At 40.4% G+C, this 20,393-nt stretch overlaps 1 protein-coding gene and 1 non-coding gene across 6 annotated transcripts in view; both read left to right on the forward strand.

The window, feature by feature from the left end:
• The window catches only part of RIPOR2 (RHO family interacting cell polarization regulator 2), a 207,897-nt gene that overhangs the window by 138,567 nt on the left and 48,937 nt on the right, over nt 1–20,393 (forward strand). For 4 of the 5 annotated variants that reach the window (XM_065913071.1, XM_065913070.1, XM_065913076.1 and 1 more), the window contains exon 2: nt 19,166–19,292. In XM_065913071.1, the coding sequence (XP_065769143.1) occupies nt 19,192–19,292 (101 nt within the window). In that variant the 5' untranslated portion in view covers nt 19,166–19,191. Of the gene's footprint in view, nt 1–19,165; nt 19,297–20,393 lie in introns of all 5 variants that reach the window. The other variant, XM_065913072.1, reaches the window with a different exon arrangement.
• LOC136152013 (U6 spliceosomal RNA) lies at nt 6,402–6,510 on the forward strand. The gene has a single exon (XR_010660171.1). It is a non-coding gene; the product is annotated as a U6 spliceosomal RNA (small nuclear RNA).

Below are 20,393 nucleotides of genomic sequence, written 5' to 3' on the forward strand. Positions count from 1 at the left end.
GACAGTGATGATGATGGTGGTGGTGGTAGTAGCAGACATCCATTTTACTGAGTACGTACTCTGCATTATACTTTACAGGCTTGATTTCCCTTAATTATCACAATAACTTAATGATGTAAGTGTTTAGAGACGAAGAAACTGAGCAGAGCTCATTGTTCCAAAGAGGACATTCACACCAATTGTGTGACTGCAGACTGATGGTCTAACCACACATCATAAACTTGAGGTGTCTATATGTGAACACAGTGTGTTTGAGCTTCTGGATCCTGCTGCTTCATTGTTCTTACTTGCTGCTTCTCTCTGTTGCTTACAAAGACACTGACTGCAGCAATCTCTGTCTCACCTAAGACCCTCTTTTAATTAGAGCTATGATGGCATGACATCATCTCTGAGTTGACTCTCAGGAAATATGTAACCTATATATACACGTGTTAAGTTTAAGTGTACTCTCATTTACTAAGACAAATGCTCCCACCTAAACCATTTTCCTTGACTCTGAAAGTCCTAACAGAAACATAACTGATAAATTTGACACTGCCCTTCCCTGCTGAGAACATTAATTGTGGCACACAGCATGGTCTGAAATCCAGCTCTGGAAGGCAGCAGAAGGGTAGGGGGTGCAATGACTGGCTGTGTCCAGCCACCTGTCCATGCTATTGCCCCCTTTTCTCTTCACCCTCATACCCCAGGCTGAACAGTTGGAGGGCATCTGCTCTTGGGGCTGAAACACCCGCACTGCCGACTCGGAAACAATAAACCCATACTGCTGAATGATATATTTTTGGTGCAGAGAAAAATTTTGTCCCTCCTAGGGATCAAGATACATTCTTACATGAATGCATGTCATTTTTTTTAAAGACATTGCCCAGTTCACATTCCAAATTCTGCCCATCCCATTGGATTGTACTGAACACCCACATTTAACGTTCTCTGTACTTTCAATTGCAAAGTCTTGAGATGAGGTTTGAGAAACACAATGTGAATGACATCCTTTAGAAGAGAAAAATGTTCAGAGCAGCTGGTTATCTGGAGGGTGTCCACTGAAAGGCTCGCAAATCATACTGTAGAAAATCAACTCTTACAGACGCCTGCTTGGTGGTAAAGTATCCTAGGATCTTGTGCCGTATTTAATACCAACTGCATTTTTTTTTTTAATTTAGGGGGAATCAACTTGTTTTTCATCACCTCTGCAGATATTACATAGTCTCTAATTGAAGCCTAGCTCAGCTAATTCCACTTTCAAGAGACTTGAGAATGTACAGTACTTATAAATGAGCTCCTAGGTAAATTATAAAACTCATGAAATCAGCCTCCCAGTTTTCTCTGGGAAATGCACAAGATGTCATCATCTAGATCTCATTAAACTGGAGACAACTTGGTAATACATCCTCATCACAGTAACGATCAGAATAGTGCCTGCTCTTCACTGTTCTAAGCACTTGAATTCATTAGCGTATTTAATTTTCACAGCAAACTGGGAGTTTGTTTCTTTTCCCACTTTTACAGATGAGGTAATTATGGTCTGGAGAGGTCAGGCAACTCATCAAGGCTGCACAATATAAAGTGTTTCTGCCAGGCAGGTTGAATTCTTTGGTCTCCACAGCCCTGACATGGAAGGCCTATATTTTGTCATCACAATTGGGAAACAGAAGATTAGATGACCATGAGTTCCAGTCCTGATAGGGAGTTACTTTTGAATCTTCACACAGTGGACAGTTTTTCTTTTAAACCCTAGGATACCCAGAGCCATTCCTTTTTTGCCATTAGAGAAGTGATGCAGTTTTGTCCTGTGTTTCTGGTGAAGACTAGCAATGCCTTTTCCAAATATTTTTTTGTATCAGAGTTGGAATCAAGCAACTAAAGAACATTAATAACTCAATTTTTTGTGCATTGAAAGAATAGGAGGTAGATGTGATCAAGATTATGGCTTACAGTGTGCAGAGAAAAAAAAATGAAACCCTGGGAAGATTTTATGTATCTCTGGCAAGGCTCTACCCAGATCAATTAAATTAAAACCACTGGGGATGAGGCTCAGACAATCACATTATTAAAAAGCTCTCCAGGTAATTCTAATATGCAGCCAGTTTTGAGACTCTCTAAACTGTATTATGCTCTTTCTAGAGGTTATTGATAGTTATATCCATAGGAAGGTGTAGAGGCCAAAATATAGGTTAAATATTTATTTTAATGTGGTAAATATCTTCAAATAAGCCCAGTAACTCAGTTTCTAACAGTGAACATGACTTTCTGGATTTAGTCATGGATTTGTTACTCCTGAATAGCAAGGATTACCTACTTGTATTTGTTGACTCTAAACTGCTGTTATTATTGTCATACTGTGTTATAATGAGCATCTTATTGTGGCAAATGGTTGAGTGAATGAATTCACGAGCGCTCAGCCGCTCAGTTGTGTCTGACTCTTTACGACCCCCTGGACTGTAGCCCACCGGGCTTCTCTGCCTATGAAATTTTCCAGGCGAGAATGCTGGAGTGGGTTGCCATGCCCTCCTCCAGGAGATCCTCCCAATCCAGGCATTGAGCCGAGTCTCCTGCACCTTCTGCATTGGCAGGTGTGTTCTTTACCCACTGAGCCACCTAAGAAGCTCATGGGGAATGGTTATGGAATAAGAAAGTAAAAAATAAGAGTAACAGTGAAACAAAGGTCAGTTGTTCTTGAGCCCTCTGAGCACCTGATCAGTGCTAATTAATGACGTCTGTGAGGTCACAGGGTGTTCTGAATGCTGGTGACCCTTCTCTCCAATGTGATGGCAAGTCATATTAAGAAACAGGCAAAAAAGGGAATTCCCTGGTGGTCTGGTGGTTAGGACTCCAAGCTTTCACTGCTGAGGGTTGGGGAACTAAAATCCTGCAAGCCTGTCATGGCCAAATTTAAAGAATAAGAAGGCAAAGAAAACTGGAGGAGGAATTCTGCTTTCTCAGCTAAAGGAAAGTAGAGATAGGTAGACACTCTGATTCTAGATCCAGTTCTGCCAACAGTCTTGTTAGTACAGTTGTCTACAGATCAGTCTCCTTACCTAGGCAGTGGGAATCATGACAGTTGCCCTACCTTATTTACATGGTTGTCAGAGTATAGATGTCAAAGCATTTGGAAAGGACCAATCCGCGGATTTGAAATGTTATTGTGAATCCCCTCACTAGATGATAGTAGAGATTCAGATGGCTCTGTGGCCACCAAAAGAGGCACTGTTCTCTTTATTTTTATTCCCCAAAGGGTCACCTGTTCTAAGTTCTCTTAACTTTGACATCAGTACTGCATTCTTTAGAAGCCCTATATGGTGGAGAAAGTGAAAGTGTGAGTCGCTCAGTCATGTCCGACTCTTTGCGACCCATGGACTGTAGCCCACCAGGCTCTTCTGTCAGTGGAATTCTCTAGGCATGAATACTGGAGTTGGTTGCCATTCCCTTTTCCTGGGGATCTTCCCGATACAGGGATCAAACCTGGGTCTCCTGCATTACAGGCAGATTCTTTGCCATCTGAGCCACTATATCTACCTCTGTGGTGGAGAAGGCCTCTGTCAATTGACTGGAGAACTGTACTTCCCTATACAGAGATTATTTCATCTTTTCATTTTTGGATGACTAATGCTCCCAGGCTCAGCGCTGCCAGTTTGCTCAGAGCCTGCACTTGTTCCTCAAGTCCTGACACCTCAGACCCCTCTGTGGCCTGTCCATGGTGAAAGCCTCAGGCTATTCCCACACGCTTCTCCCGGCCAGCCAGAGGACAGAGGCGAAATCCGAGGCCCCCCTGACCCCACAGCTCTGTTCCCTGTTGACCTGCTCCATGGCCAAGAGAGGTGGTCCCAGTTTGGGGTTTCTGTGTTTACACAGATGTTGATCTGGGAGGAGTGGAAAGTTAGGTGGGTCTGGAACTTATTAAAGCCAGTTAATTTGACCTCCAGTGTGGTCAAATTATAGGCTTCTTGTTTGCTTTGAAGTGGGATTGGGTTGACCCACCAAGCAAACAGGCTAAACCAAATCTCCTTCTCCTTCTAGAGAAAATAGACAAATTTCCCCCCTCTCTGACTTCCTCTTTATCTGCCCTGAGATTCAAGGAGGACAGAGATCATCATGTATTGCATTCATGATACATCCCCCATTCTTACATTCCCTGTGTTCTGAAGTGTTCCATAAAGGGGCTAAAGGCTAAGAAGTAGTTTCTGACACAATACTTGACTGCTTCACGCTAGATGTGGGCCCTGACACCCATTCACTATTTGGGATTGCTTTCTTGTATCAGCGCTGGAACAGTTGACACATTAAAATGTTCAAATGTTGGCTGATTCATGTCAATGTATGACAAAACCCACTGCAATGTTGTGAATTAATTAGCCTCCAACTAATAAAAAAAAAAAAGTAAAATGTTCAAATGTGCACATAAATAAAGCAAATGGAAAAACATATTCCTAAAAACTCATCACCCAGTGCAATGATTGTCAAGAATTTTCCACACTTGCTTCATCTATCTCTCTTGTTATTGTTGTTAAAACATCTTAAAGCAAATCTAAACCATATGCCATTTCACTCCTACAAACTTCCGTGGGCATCTCAAAAGTGTAGACATATTTCTGCATGATCCTAATTCCATTTCACATCTAGCAAAATAAGTAATATTTTCTTAGTGTGATCTGAAGCCTAATCCATGTTAAAATGTCCCAAGTATCTCAAAAATGACTTTTTTCAGTAGGTTTGTCATCACAATCAAGACAAGGTCTACACATTGCATCTAGATGTATAAGGAGGAGAAAGGACAAGATACTCAAGCAAAAAGTCCATTTAATCCTTAAAGTACAGTTTGGTTGCAAAGAAAGAACAAATGCTTATGGATCCCACACTGGACCCATCAATATATGGCAGACTCCCAACAGTACATCTCTTGAGTATTTTGTCCTTTCTCCTCCTTTTTTTCCCATGAATAAATGATTTGCTCAGCAGGGAGTCTGAAGCCCTATGAAGATCTTAACCTACTTTATTTCTCCCAGACTGGCCAGAGGGACAGGGTGTATGGAGACAGGGGGTAGGACCCAAGAAAATGAATGAAAACCATTTTCTTGCTAGTGAACTAGAGACAAAATTTAAAACCCAGAGCCGAGAGAAGACCAAGCATTTCAGAGTGAGATTTGAGTCCCAGAAAATAAAAAATAGCTCTGAACAATTCCAATGTGACCAGAGGATGGAGTAAATTCAGAGGGGAGGGCCCAGAATAGGGTTGAAACTGGTGAGTCAAGTGATGGAATGGGTGTGGTGGGGGAGACAGGTTGTCTTGGGGAAAGTCTTCCAACCCCTCTTTTTCCTGCTCTTGAAAAAGGGATCTGACTCCCCTCTAGGTGGATTGGCGAAGGACATGAATGGGCAAAGGATTACAGACAGCTAAGAGTGGAGATTAACTTGCTAGCTGAGTGGGAGCTTGGTGTGATTTTTTGGAGTTACGTGGGCCTCTGTGAGGGGAAGTGTCCTGATGGTGCCTTTGGGCTCAGAATCCAAGTAATACGGCATTTCACATGTGTACAAATAGGCCTGTAATGTATTCTTTTGTCTTTGCTGTTGGGAGTCTGCCATATGTTGATGGGTCCAGTGTGGGATCCATAAGCATTTGTTCTTTCTTTGCAACTAAACTGTACTTTAAGGATTAAATGGACTTTTTGCTTCATTCCTGTTTTTATAGCTTCATATCCTCTGGTTGGAGCAAAGAACAGTAAGAAATTATTTTACCCTCTTAATGTATCATAAAAAGGAACATAATTCTGCTTTGTTGATAATCTAGGCATTTGCACATGGCTATACCTAACTGCTTTGCATTCTGGTTATAAATTATTTGGTTTTGGCAACCAAAAATAACTCAGCAGATGTTGTTCATATGACCACCTTCTTGGTATGCAGGAGCAAGGACCAGTAATGAACCCACTATCCCCTTTATAGCAGTTTAATTTGCTAAAATTACCATGCAGAGAACATGTGTGCGGGCCTCTGGGAAACCACGCAGCTTTGAAACTGCTGGCATGTGATGGCACTTTCACAAACAGCCTTATTCTAGTTGAGCCACAGAGTAACTCTCTGACACTGGTTTCTTCTGAAATGTTATTTGCATCTTCCTTTTTTCACCTCTGCTTTGTTCAGTAATAATTCACATGGCTTCAGACAGAACACCACAGGTTTAGGGAGACCAAGGTCACATTATCAGAAAAAGTTTACTGCAATGCAGGGAGAATTAACAGTAGAGATAAAATTCTCCCGATTAATATTGGGTTGGCAAAAAAATTTGTTCAGGTTTTTCCATAAGATCTTAGGGACCAACTTTTTTGCCAATCCAACACAGAATGATCGGAAAGTGCCAACATTGAATTGGCTCATTTCCTTGGTAAAAACATCTTTTTCTTTGTATGTTGCTTTAAAAGCCTCAGCAGCACGTATACTAAAATTGGAACAAGAGTGAGGTTAGCACGGCCCCTGTGCAAGGATCACGTGCAACTTTATGAAGCAGTCTGTATTTTTCTATTACATGTTAAACAGATAAGCAATAAGGGCTTTCTGTACAACACAAGGAACTATTTCCATTTATCCTGTAATAACCTATAATGGATAACAAGCTGAAAAAAGAATATGACTGAATCACTTTGGTGTACATCTGAAACTAACACAATATTGTAAATCACCTGTGCTTCAATTTAAAAAATTAGAATGTAAGGTTTAACAAACATTTCTCTGCTTTTGCCGGACTGTAGTGCAGACACAACAGGTCATTGCTTCCTGTTACAGATTCACACTAAATACCACTCTCCCATTATAGATTATTAATTTTCATAGTAAGTCTGTGTTATGAGAACTTTTTCTATAGAGTTACAGTTATATAAACATCACTCCAATAACTAATAATAAGCTCTTGAAGTTGATCAGAACACACCATCACTTACAGACTTCTAAAAACTGCATGACGCAGGCTGTAATCAAGAGAATCAGAATAGAGACTGTGAATAATAATGCATATCTTCCCACGTAAATTCTTTCATCTTCCCTCCTCTGGATGAGCCCTCGCTATTTTTTTACATAAAAAAGCTGTGTGAAGGAGCTTCAGGGGCCAAAGCTGAGAAGGTATCCAGGTGTTCTAACTGTGCATCTCGGCTCCTTCAAAACCCCTGTGAGCTGCGCTTCATACCCTCGTGTATTATATTCAAGTCTATAATAAGATGCCTGAATGCTAAGCATTTGAAGTACTGCTTTTAAAAGTGTTGTCATAACAACAGGAATAAAATGACGAATGTAACTTGAGTTTGAAAAGACTGCCTTAGCTTTAAGTCCATTGCTTTACCTTTGCAAGGCTTAACTGTCACCTCCTAGTGCAAACGAAAGCTGTGATCCTATGGCATTACCATAATTGAGTTGAGGTCTTCAGCTGTAAGGTGGCTCAGTGGTAAAGAATCAACCTGCCAATGCAGAAGACACAGGTTCAATCCCTGGGTCGGGAAGACCCCCTGGAGGAGGAAATGGCAACCAACTCCAGTATTCTTGTCTGCAAGAGACCTTGGACAGAGGAGCCTGGTGTGCTGCAATCCATGGGATCACAGAGTCAGACACTCCTTAGCAACTTAAGCATGCATGCCATCACATAATTGTCAGTAACCCTCCAATAATTCCACTTAGTTGCTCTGATGGCCAGAAATAAATTAATTGATCATAAGAAAAATCTATTTGTTTGATTGTGTAGGCCATATCTAAAAAGCTTTAAGATAATTCATTCTCCTTTCTCTGAGATGAGCTATATCATGTAGCTTAATTATAAGGTTCAGTTCCATATTCTACCTGACTCTCATGCCCGTGAACGAATGCGTTTTAGACACACATGCCAGGCAAAGGAACCATGCATGGTGCATGCTTATGCTTCCCAGCACACTGTTGGGGACATTCTTCTAAAGAGAAAGGGCTTTTTCTCTTTAAGATGGCCAAAGATGTAGCTCCGTTCTAGTGAAAATAATAAAAACTATGAGCTTACAAAAAAAATGGTGATTTAGAGATTTCTCTGGTGGTTCAGTGACTAGGACTCCAAGCTTCCTCTGTATGGGGTACAGGTTCAATCCCTAGTCAAGGAAGTTCCACATGCTAAAAAATAAATAATAAATAAAAAGTAAAACTGCTCTAAAAATAAAGTACAAAAAATTGTAATTTCAAACCTCTTGAGTCTTCCATTTCCTAAGATAATAAGCTTAAATTAATCCACACGGAAAATAGACACATTCAGAGATGGGAAATTTTGCTTCCCTATGCTCTAATGGTGGACAAGTCATTACACATATTCCCAAACTCATAGGATGTATAAGACCAAGAGTGGCTCCTAATGAAAATTACAGACTTTGGATGACGGTGATGTGACAGTGTAGGTTCATTGACTGTAGCAAATGTAGCACTCTGGTGGGGGTTGATAGTAGGGGAGACTGTGCATACATAGGGGCAGGGAGTATATAGAAAATTTCTGTACCTTCTGCTCAATTTTGCTCTGATCCTAAAACTGCTTTAAAAAGGAAAGCCAATTAAAAAAAAAAAAAAACCTGTAAAAAATGGTAATTTTAGTAAAGTCAAATAACAGCAGAAGATGTTAGTACCATCTTGATGCTATTTTGAAGTAAAGAAGCAACAGCCACCATTAGCTAGAAATGAGTTGCCAAGCTCTAGGGGTAAACAGGCTACGTGCAAGAAAAGCCTAGAGGAGCTGATAACACCAGGCATGGGGCCATTTCCTTCATGCTGGAACGTTGTTTTTGAATCTGATGATCAAATAATGAGGGTTTGCGGTGGGTGGATTTTTTTCTCTGCAGGATCAGCCAAGCTGTCTACGAGGACAGTGTTTCCAAGAAATTTCCCCTTTTGATGTGCATGATTTTTACTGTTGTTTTTTTTTTCTTTTAATTAGTAAATTGACTTCTTATTGCTAATAGCTTCAAGCTTCATTTAAGCACAAAATGTTTTCTCCTTCGAACCAGGAAACAGTTGGTCCTGTTTTGATGTCTACTTTGCACCAAATGAGGGTCTCTGAGTGTTTTAGACTTTGCATTTTAAAATGAGTTATGACAACATTAGTCAAAATCCATTCAACCTCCCTTGACATTTAAGTGAGTTTTAGGTCCTGAATCATTTCTCTTCTAATTATCTTGAGGCCAGCTGCTTCTCTCTGCGTTTATTTAATCCACCAGAATGGAAGAAGAGATGGAGTTTTCATTTTCCTCAGGCTGAAATGGTGTCAATTATATAGAAGTTCTTACAACTGACTGTTCCTTCCAGTGAGTAGACATGCAATTAACGTTTCTTCTTTACTCTTCAAATGGTTCTGCAAGACGCTGAAAATAGCTTCACAGTGCTCTGCTCTCATTGGTTTGATGGGGGAATAAAAGAGAAAGAAAGAGAGGAGCAGTAATATCAAATTACTTTATTTTTATATATCTCTTTTGGCTTCCATGGTGGCTCAGTCAGTAAAGAAGCCCCCTGCAGTGCAGGAGACCCAGATTCGATCCCTGAGTCAGAAAGATCCCCTAGAGAAGGGAATGGCAACCCACTCCAGTGTTCTTGCCTGGAGAATTTCACGGGCAGAGGGAGCCTGGTGAGCAACAGTCCATGGAGTTGCAAAGAGTTGGACACACCAGGCAACTAATACCTAAAAAGTATGTATGGTATTATAATTAGTGCATTCTATTTGATGGATAAAAGTCAGATGTATCTTCTAAGGGCTCATTCTAGATATTGATAGTAGAAAAGAAACCATTATTCCACACTAAGATTTTTACCTATGTTATCTCATTTTCTCCTTGCAACAGCTTTGGTAACTAAGGTCTTATTATCCTCATTTTATTGACAAGAAAAATTGGAGCTCAGAGAGAACTTGAGTGAAACCTGGGTTACCTGGCTCCAGAGACAATGCTTTTCTATCCTACCCTGAGCATCAAAGAAGTTGGTACAGACAGACGGTATCTATGCTTAAGAAGTCTGTAGCTTGTTAAAAGAGATGAAACATTCAGGGAAATAATTATAAAACACTGAGTCCCTGAGTATGTTAATTCCCATCAATAATTGGACGTTTTATCAGAAATAGAGTCACGGATGTACAAAGCAAACTTATGATTACCGAGGGGGAAAGAGGAGGAGGGGTGAATTGGGAGATTAGAACTGACATATACATACTACTGTATATAAAAGTATGACCAGCCAAGAACCTGGACATAAAAGTTACTACCAACCTAGACAGCATGTTAAGGAGCAGAGACATTACGTTGCTAACAAAGGTCTGTCTAGTCAAGGCGATGGTTTTTCCAGTGGTCATGTAGGGATGTGAGAGTTGAACTATAAAGAAAGCTGAGCACTGAAGAATTGATGCTTTTGCACTGTGGTGTTGGAGAAGACTCTTGAGAGTCCCTTGGACTGCAAGGAAATCCAACCAGTTCATCCTAAAGGAGATCAGTTCTGAGTGTTCTCCGAAAGGACTGATGTTGAAGCTGAAACTCCAATACTTTGGCCACCTGATGCGAAGAGCTGGCTCATTTGAAAAGACCCTGATGCTGGGAAAGATTGAAGGCAGGAGAAGGGAATGACAGAGAATGAGATGGCTGGATGGCATCACCGACTCAGTGGACATGAGTTTGGGTAAACTCTGGGAGTTGGTGATGGACAGGGAGGCCTGGCGTGCTGAGGTCCATGGGATCGCAAAGAGTCGTACACGACTGAGTAACTGAACTGAACTGATATTTAAAATAGATAACTAATAAGAACCTACTGTATAGCACAGAAAACTGAACTCAGTACTTTGAAATGACCTACATGGGAATAGAATCTAAAAAAGAGTGAATATATTACATATATGTGTATACATATATATATGTATAACTGATTCACTTTGCTACGTACCTGAAACGCAACATTGTAAATCAACTATAAATCAATTCAACTACACACCAATAAAAAGTAATTTAAAAAATCAGTTAAATAAACACTAAACTTTGAAAACAATAAATAAATAGATAAGATAAAAGTGCAACCAAAAATACTGGAAATTTTGTGGCTCACGCGCCAAGATTCCTCTGGTTGAGCTGGTTGATTTGCTCAGAAAATGCTTCAGGAAACAGTTGACTTTTGTATCAAACAGTAGTAATGGATCAAACCCACTGAATAAAATAAGAATCCATGAGACCATCCCAACAGACCTGACAGTGAATAAAAACAAAAGGATCCAAGAAAGCTCTTACAGTACAAAACAATGACTGAGTTCAAAGCATACCATTTTGCCACCATCATATTGATAATTGATTTGGGCAAAAATCATCAATGGTTGCTAAAACTTCTAGGTTTAAGAAACAAGATATTTGCATAGCCTCACAGTACCTCCTTACCAACCACTTACCAGTTACAAAGGCAAAAATAGAAACTTTCCAGGCATCCAACACCTTAACCAAGGGATCAAAGTTGACATCAAAGTTGTTCTATAAGCTTTTTCATCCATTCACATCATTTGTCTCAGTTAATCAGTGTAATATCTCATGCTTGTATTTATCATTTGTTAGTAAACAGAAGCTGACAACTGAGAAGCAAATATTAGCCTTGCCTTGACTTATTTTAAGACAAAACACTACAAAAAAAAAAAGCCAATGACTTAAATATATCCACTTTTTTTTTTTTTTAAGATTAGTCAACTGTTCTGTAATAGGTACCTTGCAACCATATAATACACAGACACCTATTTTTAGGATTCATCTTAAATAATCATTTAGCATAGCAGGCTATTCACATCTGGCCCACATGCCTCTTTCAGACAGCTGAATTATACTTTTGCTCTTGACCAATAAGTGGGGGAGCATAAACAGGATGGCATTGTTAGGAGCGGGCAGTGGAGGAACACAACGCGGGCATGCAGAAATGAGTCAGAAAGCACAGCGGGGCCAGAATGCTGCGTCTTATGTGATGCCTATAGGGAAAAGGATCAAAACGTGAAAATAGTCAGCTCTCAGGTGCTGCTTCTTAATTGAGCTTTTCCTTTTCAAGTCCTGATTCCTTGGCATTTCCTCTTGCAGAAGGAGTGATGACTTTTTCTGGAAACTGATAGAGATTTTCCAACAGCTTTATTGATGTAAAATTCATGTACCATAAATTTAATTCATCTTAGGTATATAGTGTGAGTTTCAGGAAACGTATACAGTTGTCCGGCAATCATCACAGCAGTTTTTTGAACACTTCCACACACACACACACACATCCCTGTGCAAAGTTGTCTCATGATCGTATGCCTGGTCCCATCCCTAGCACCAAGCCAACGCTCAAGTTAATTGTAGAATTGTCTACTTTTGCCTGCCTGTCACCCCAGCAACCTGCCAGCTGACCTACTGGCTGTTGCCTTATCACAGAAGATTAGTCTCAGTCTAAGGGGGAGATGGTGTAGCTTTGTAGCTATGCAACTGTTGATTTCTAAGTTAACATTCTCCCCCCATGAGAAATGCTTCAGTGAGAACTAAGAAATTCTTACTTTGTTCTGAAATCACAGATGTCTCTTATATGTTCTGTCAATAGTGGGGATCTTCCAGAATTACCTGTTTGTGTTGTATATTGGAGAATTCAGCTAAATGAAAAAGAAAGGAAACAGACCATAAAAACCTTACTCTTCCAGGGTGAAGAGAGTGATGTCCAGCTGTTGTGTGGCTGTTTTTTAAATTCCATAACACTTGATGTCCTGCAACTCCAGCATGTACGAATGATAATCTATTCCTTTGTTTCCCATAGAGAAATCATTCTTGCAAGGATATAGTTTGCCTTTGACTGTATCTTAAAATAAAAAATAAAAGGCATCTATAATATAGACTGGGTCTTCCTTGATGGTTCAGTGGTAAAGAATCTGCCTGCCAATGCAGAAGACACAGGTTCAACCCCTCGGTGGAGAAGATCTCCTGGAGAAGGAAATGACAACCCACTCCAGTATTCTTACCTGGGAAATTCCGTGGACTTCGGAGCTTGGCTAGATATTCTACAGTCCATTTAGTCACAAAGAGCTGGACACAACGTAACGACTAAACAGCAGCAACGTAATGCAGTCTGAATGGATCCCTTTTATCATCCAAAGGAGCACCTGGATTGTGGGTCGACCTAGTGTGTGTTAGTCACTCAGTCACGTCCAATTCTTTGCAACCCCATGAATTATGGCCCACCAGGCTCCTCTGTCCATGGAATTCTCCAGTCAAGAATACTGGAGTGGGTGTCATTTCTTTCTCCAGGCGATCTTCCCAACCCAGGGATTGAACTGAGGTCTCCTGCACTGTAGGCAGATTCTTTACTGTCTGAGCCACAGGGAAGCTCCTAAGTACCTTCTTAAAAGTGGTTGAAGAGAAAAGCCAATTATAAACCATAAAACATAGTTCTAAAAAGAAGAATATGATAGAAAAAGCAGCATACACAATTTAGTATGCGCTATGCTCAAAATTATTGCGTTGAAGAAAATTGCATGCACCAAAATTCTGCTGGTGGTTGTCTTTGGGTGGATAGAAACTATATGATTCTTTACTCCCCATCCCTGCCCTAACTTCTTTTTACTTCTCTGTATTATCCTAATGCAGCAGAGTGCTTTTATGCTTGGGAAAACTAAAAATAACCTAATGATTCCTATTTCCTTTCATGAGTCTCAGTATACTTAACTTGATCAATGATAACATTCTTTCTACCTGACTGGTTGCTTTGTCCAGCTATGGTTAATCAATGCCTCTAACACATCTACTGTGAACTCATTCATTTGAAGATTCGTGCCTGAGAGGTGACGAAAGGAGCTCATCCTGTCTCACCTAACCTTGAGGGTCCCCAAAAGGAATTGTTCACACCTGGGGAGAGAAGCTTGCTAACTCAGGCTAATCAAATTCACAAGAAAGTATAAACCAGAATACCAGTTTATAAAAATGTAAGGGGAAATGGAGCTGTCACCTGGACTGAACTTTCAAAGCATTTTTCTTCCATTTTTGCTATTTCTACCAGAAGCACTGTCAGGAGCTGCGTGTTAGAATCTGCTGCAGAGCCCTGCTCTGTGATGGATGCCCTAAATTGCCCTATCCTCCAAGCAACTCTCCAAGGTTGACCTCTGTCATTCATTCATTTATTCTTAAGAATCAGGTTATCTCTGAGTTCTCCAGGGCACTGGCTAGTTCCCCCTCTGAACTGTCCTCGTATTGGACCTTTTATTTCTGGTCCAAACAAGGCAAGAAATCTAGTGGGGTGAAGGGGGAACCTCTTGATCCCTTGATCATTTTTATCTGCCTCACACCACCCTCCCCAGACTCTGCCATCTCCAGACTCGGTGCTCTTCCCAGATTGCCTGGTGATTTGATAAGCTACCTTCTCATTTAAACAAACTAGGAACTCATTTAAACAAACTAGGCTAGCTGGTGGCTCATCACACCCACTGAGACCCAGTGTACTTATATCACCGTGTCATATCAGAACACGTGAAATCCTGTACTCATTTTATATCAAAAGACTCTGTTGTATGTTCACTTGGATCTTAGCACTGCATAGCCAGGGAGAAGGCAGAGGTTTTCACTGTATGAAAAGTCAAGAAGAGAAACAATTGTGGCTTTCTGGTTTCTGTGCTAGGAGCCTCAGCTCAGAATGGTAGGGTTCATTCAACTCTTAGTCAAGGTGCTTGGGATTCCCCCAGAAAGAGTCAGTGCTTCCCAGGGGTGATGGGAATTGTGGGGCAGGGGTGGCCACATGGTGTAACAGCCTGGGCCACCTGGGACAAAGCAAAGTAGGGAACAAACCATAGCAGCTTCACTGTTTGCCTAAGGTTCAAGACCTTGCTAGGATTTAATGCACATAAATGAATGTTAGTTCTGCTGGCATTTTCAGAAAGACCAGGTGAGAAGTCAGTAACTTGAAGACTAGAAACATGTCTAGTTTCTAGAGCTATAAAGCTGGAAACTTTCAAGTAGCAGCAGCCCAAGAAGAGGTTATTTTATGTGGAATTTCTTGCTTATTAGGCATGGTATTTGGTGAGTCTTAGCAATATGTACTGGGTATAGTACCTCCTACCAGGAGTCCAATCCCATCTCTAGAAGTCCTTCAGATGAAAATAAAGAAGTTAGTCTGTAACTCAAAGCTCATCAAGGGAACTTCATTGAGGAATCTGAATTATTCAGGTGTAATGAGAATTTATGAAACCTAATACCTTATATCTCAGAAATCATATTTCTCCTTTGCAGGACTTACAGATGTAAACAACTGTATAAATAGAGGTGTTACCCATCAAAGTTGTCTTACATGTTCTTGTATGTGAGATCTCTCTCTTCTCTAGTCCCAACTCTAGACAACTCTAAATGTCTGCAGTTTCAAAAAAGTATTCTGCATCATCTCAATCATACTTAAATCCATTTCCTTTACAAAAATTCAAACAACATAGAAAAATTAAAATGTTTCTGACTGCCACTCAATCCCACCTCTCCATGAGCTGTCTGTGTATACTTTCAGAACTTTTCGATTCATGTACATAATTTTATATTTTATTTTCAGCATTCTTGGTATCATACTCTCCTCCAGTTTGTCCTGAGGGAGAAGGGTCTTTCTGTGTGGGCATATTGTTATAACTGCTCAGGTTATGCCATAATGTAGTAATCATTCCTATAATGATTAATATTTATATCATTTCCACTTTTCCCCTATTACATAGTTGACTGTCATTAACTTCCCAGTATATAACTTTTTGTGAAGTTGAGTATTTCTACACAGGAGATAGCAAAGAGTAGATGTGACATATTGAAGGATAAATGTATTTTACATATTAAATAGAAGATACTACCAGTTGTCTTCCAACACCGCTATTAGCAGTGATAATGCAATTCTATTGATATTAGTATATCAGCCCTTTCTTTAGGGGAAGGCATTGGTTCAAAGAAGTATCTGCTAGTAAAATGCAAATGACAAGAAACCAGTTTCAAGTCCTTAAAGTCTGAAAATGAGTACGTGGCTTTAGGGATAGTTTTGCTGGAAGAAAGCAGGTCTGTGAGTCTAGGAAGCCTCTGAGCAGCTTGAGGACTTAAGGCTCCAGGAGGTGGGAGTGGTGTCATCAAAAAGATGATAGCAGAGTTACAGAGTATCTAATCACTGGGGAATGGCTGAGGCTGCTGGAAGACTAGTAGCCAATAGTCACCCCCACTTCAGAGTTATGGGCAGGGGGTGCTTTGTGCACCCTTACCCATCATCCCTCCAGCTCTTCCCTTTCTCAACCTACTCCTTTTTCTCAAGAGCCTAACTTTGTGCAGAAGCCCTCAAACTTATTTTATGACTCTCCTTAGGCAGTCAGTGAGTCAGCCTCTAGTGGAGCTGATGGCAGGATAGGGATCTCAGCCTAAGCCAGCTATCAACCAAATTCTTCTCTTATAGATAATGATCATTTCGCAGACCAGATAGGCAAAACAGAATATTCACAAAACCGCTTACCCCTCTTCCTGTTCCCAGCGGGCATCTATTCAACAAGTAACTGTAATGAAAAGCATCTGAGGACATCCTGAAGCAATTTACAAACTCAGAATCCAAGACAGACATTTTCGTTCTCAAGAAGTGTGCCTGGAGACACATAGTTTTTTGAGGCAGAAGCCTGGTGTGTCTCCCTTTGCCTGGCAAAGCAATAAAACTATCCTTTTCTTTAAAAGAAGCAGCAGCAGCTTTCTTACCTGGTACTGAAAAAAGGGAAGGGGGATAATTATTTCACTATCCAGCTCTAATGTTTAATTCATTTAACATTTAAACTTTCCAAAGAGAGGCTTATTTAAGACTCTTTTTAAAAAGTTGGATATTTGAGAAATTGTAGCAAATTGCTTTGGTTGAGTTTGAAAATTTCAACCAATTCAGTATCATCCTTTTTTTCTTTTCTTGGCTGAGCATCAGAACCACCTGTGGTCCTTTTCAAAATCCCAATATTCAGGTCCATATTAGTTATATCAGTATACCTAGGAGTCCGTGCAACTACTGATCCAGTGGGTAAGAGAAAAAAATCTTTTTTTGAAAAAACATAATCTCTAGGAATTAACACAGTTAAAAAATTTCACACACTTTTAAGTCTTTTCCCTGTGACCAAAGCTTGCCAGGATGCAACAGACCTACTGAACAATAATTGACAAAATGAGATATGAAACTGACAAATTTGCCAAATTGAGACTTTAAGGTATGTTTTATATAACAAAATTATTGAGTACAAAAATAACATGTTTTCCTGATATTTATTAAATTTTCTGGAACTTTTTCTTTATATTTATTACATTTTCTTGATATTTGCTACATTTACATGTGATGCAAAGATAGCACAGGCCTGCTTTATGAACCTAAGAAGGTGTTTTTAATGAAAATTGGACAGACTTCTTAGTAAGCAACAAAGAACACTTAGGAGGACCTTATTAAGGATTTATGTATAAATCATGGTTATTTTTGAATGTTGGGGGTGGAGAGAAGCAATCAGAAAGAATCTATTTGCATTACATTTTGTCCTGCCATTCATGCATTAGATATTAATATTATTGAATGTGCATACTTCTACATCATCACTTTAAAAATTCTGGAGAATGCTCCCAAATTTCAGCCTCCCTGCCCCCATCCCTAGCTGGAATGGGTGGGATGCCTGTCCCACCCAGATCAAAGAGCAACCTGTTGCTCACTGCAAAGCCTCTTGCCAAGTGAGTCAGCGCTAGTGTGCATGCAAGAATGCATGCAACCCAGAGCTGCTTTCTCCTCGGTGGGTGGGGAGGAGGGGGTTTAGGAGCCTGCAGCCTCATGGGGAAGGGGCTGTTTGTTCTTTTCTCTCTGGGGAAGCAACTCATTCAGACCTCCGCCTATGACTGAGCTGCTTCCAAGAGCTCTGAGCCGGTCTCAGTGAAATTGGCTTTTCCAGGGTGTTCTGCTGCTATTTTTCAGCCTTGCTTGCTTGTTTGCTGGGTTTTTTAAGGGCAACTATTGATGCTGTTGGTATCTGCCCACTTTGGAAGTCTTTAGCCTGGACAGTGGCTGTGTCTCTTTCCTCCTGCTGGCCTGTCCCCCTCTCTGGACTGAGGTTACCTGCTAAAACAATGGTATGTGCTTTGACTCATCCTGATATAAAAGGAATAGAATTACCTAACTGTTCTAGGGCAGTCCTTTGGGGAAACTAATCTTAGGCTTCTGTCCAGCTTAAGTTTTGTTTTTTTTATTAAATATTTATTTCTCTGTTATTTATTTGGCTGTGCTGGGTCTCAATTGGGGCACATGGGATCTTTGATCTTCATTGTGACGTGCGGGATCTTTAGCTACGGCATTGAGACCATTAGTTGCATCACGTGGGATCTAGTTCCCTGACCAGGAATTGAACCTGTGCCCCCTGCATTGGGAGCTCTGAGTCTTAGCCACTGGACCACCAGGGAAGCACCTGAAGTTGTGTTTTGACAACACATCTTGGTCAGCGGTGCCAAGTCTTTACAAAAAGCGAGCTGGTAACTGAAATGGGGCGTGTGCTTTCTGCTATATTTTCCCATTTACCTTCCTTGCCTCTTCTCATGGGTTCTTATCATAATCTAGGTTATCACTACTCTTGTGAGCACTCCCTGTGCGCGTCTTTTTTTTTCTCACTGCCACAATAGCAGCACAATCTGATCTTTCAAAATATACTTAAGTGTAGAAAAAGGGAGAACAAGTTTAAGTAAGTTCATCTCTCAGGAAACCTAGTGTTTTTTGCCTTGTGACTTCCAAGTGTAGAATTCCACCCTAAGACTGAGCCGTGTTTTGAATGTGACACAGAGCCTGCCTGAAACTTGACTTGGCCTATTTGTGTGCTTCTTCTGTTGTTATTGCTGTCCTAAATGGAGGGAAACATTCCAGAGTTTTCGTGTATTTGGAAGGTATAGTTGAACCTTGTTTAAAAAAAAAAAATCCCTGAAGGAACCGTAAAGTAACTGATAGTGGTGTCTAATTTATATTTATTTATGTCTTCGTGTGTTTCTTTACCTAAGAACTGAACCCTTTGGGTTAAAAAGAACATGTCATAGGAAAGAAGTCTTACAAGCATCTAATAGCCTCATGACTCACCTTACCCCATGTCACCTCCTATTATCCTTGATAGGCCTAGCATGTTTTCTGTTTGAACCTGCCTGTTATTTGCCTTAATCTTTCCACTGTCTTACAGGACTACCAGCCAGACTCCCAGAAATCATGTTGGTAGGATCCCAGTCCTTCTCGCCTGGAGGGCCCAATGGGATCATCAGGAGCCAGTCCTTTGCGGGGTTCAGTGGCCTTCAGGAGCGGCGATCCAGGCAAGTCATGTGTGATTCTCTCCTGGGACACAGCTGGAGAGGGATGCGAACCGTGATGCTCTGAACAAGGTCCACGTCCGTGTGGCCTGGTCAAAACACACACCTGTGCTATTTTAATCTCTTTCATGAAAAAGATGTAATGTTCCCCAAGTTTCTATCATTTAAGAATTGCTCCTGCAAAGAAGATGGCTGAAGATTTAGGACAAGCTAGCAATGTGTGCATAGCTCTTCCTACCCCCACTCCACCCCCACTCCATGTTTTTCAGATCTTTTGATACCTGTGGCTAAAGTGCCTCCAAACGTTTGAGCCCATTTATCCTCTAACCAGTAACAACAGATTTGCCTTTATCCACACATCTGCTGATACTGAGCATTTTCTAAAAATCTTTTAGATCATCCTTAATTGAGGTTAAATGTGTTTTCATAAGTTTACTTGTCTTTTGTCTTTACTTTGGGAATAACCAGTTCATTTACATCCATTGCCTATTTTGAGGGTGGACATTTACATATTTTCTTACAGAATAGTAAAGGTTCTTTATATATCCATTGTAGCACCATCTATGGTAGTCTTTTCCTGGCAATTTAAATTGTTCTTTTTTTTCTTTTCACCTTTTGACCCCCTTCACCTGTTTTTCCTACCTAGCCTTCAATCCCTGCCTCTGACAGCCACCAGCTGGTTCTCTATATCTACAAGCTTGTTATTTTTCTTTTTTCTTTCAGACTGTACATTTATCTGACTTAATTCCTTAAGTATGATGCCCTCAAGGTCCTTCTATGTTATCACAAATGGCAAGATTTCACTATTGTTTATGGCTGAATAGTATTCCTTTTTATTTTGTTGATGGTTTCCTTTGCTTTGTAGAAGCTTTTCATTCTTTTTAGTTTGATGTAGTTTTCCTTGTATATTTTTGCTTTGGTTGCTTTTGCTTTTGGTGTATGATTCAAAAGTCACAGCCAAGACCTGTGTCAAGGAGTTTACTGCCTATGTTTTATTTTAGGAGTTTTATGGCTCCAGGTCTTACATTCAAGTCTTTAATCCATTTTGAATTAACTTTTTTATATGGTGTAAGAGAGGGTCCAGTTTCATTCTTCTGCATGTAG

Source organism: Muntiacus reevesi, chromosome 20 (genome assembly GCF_963930625.1).
Source record: "Muntiacus reevesi chromosome 20, mMunRee1.1, whole genome shotgun sequence".
In the NCBI taxonomy this organism is placed as follows: Eukaryota; Metazoa; Chordata; class Mammalia; order Artiodactyla; family Cervidae; genus Muntiacus; species Muntiacus reevesi.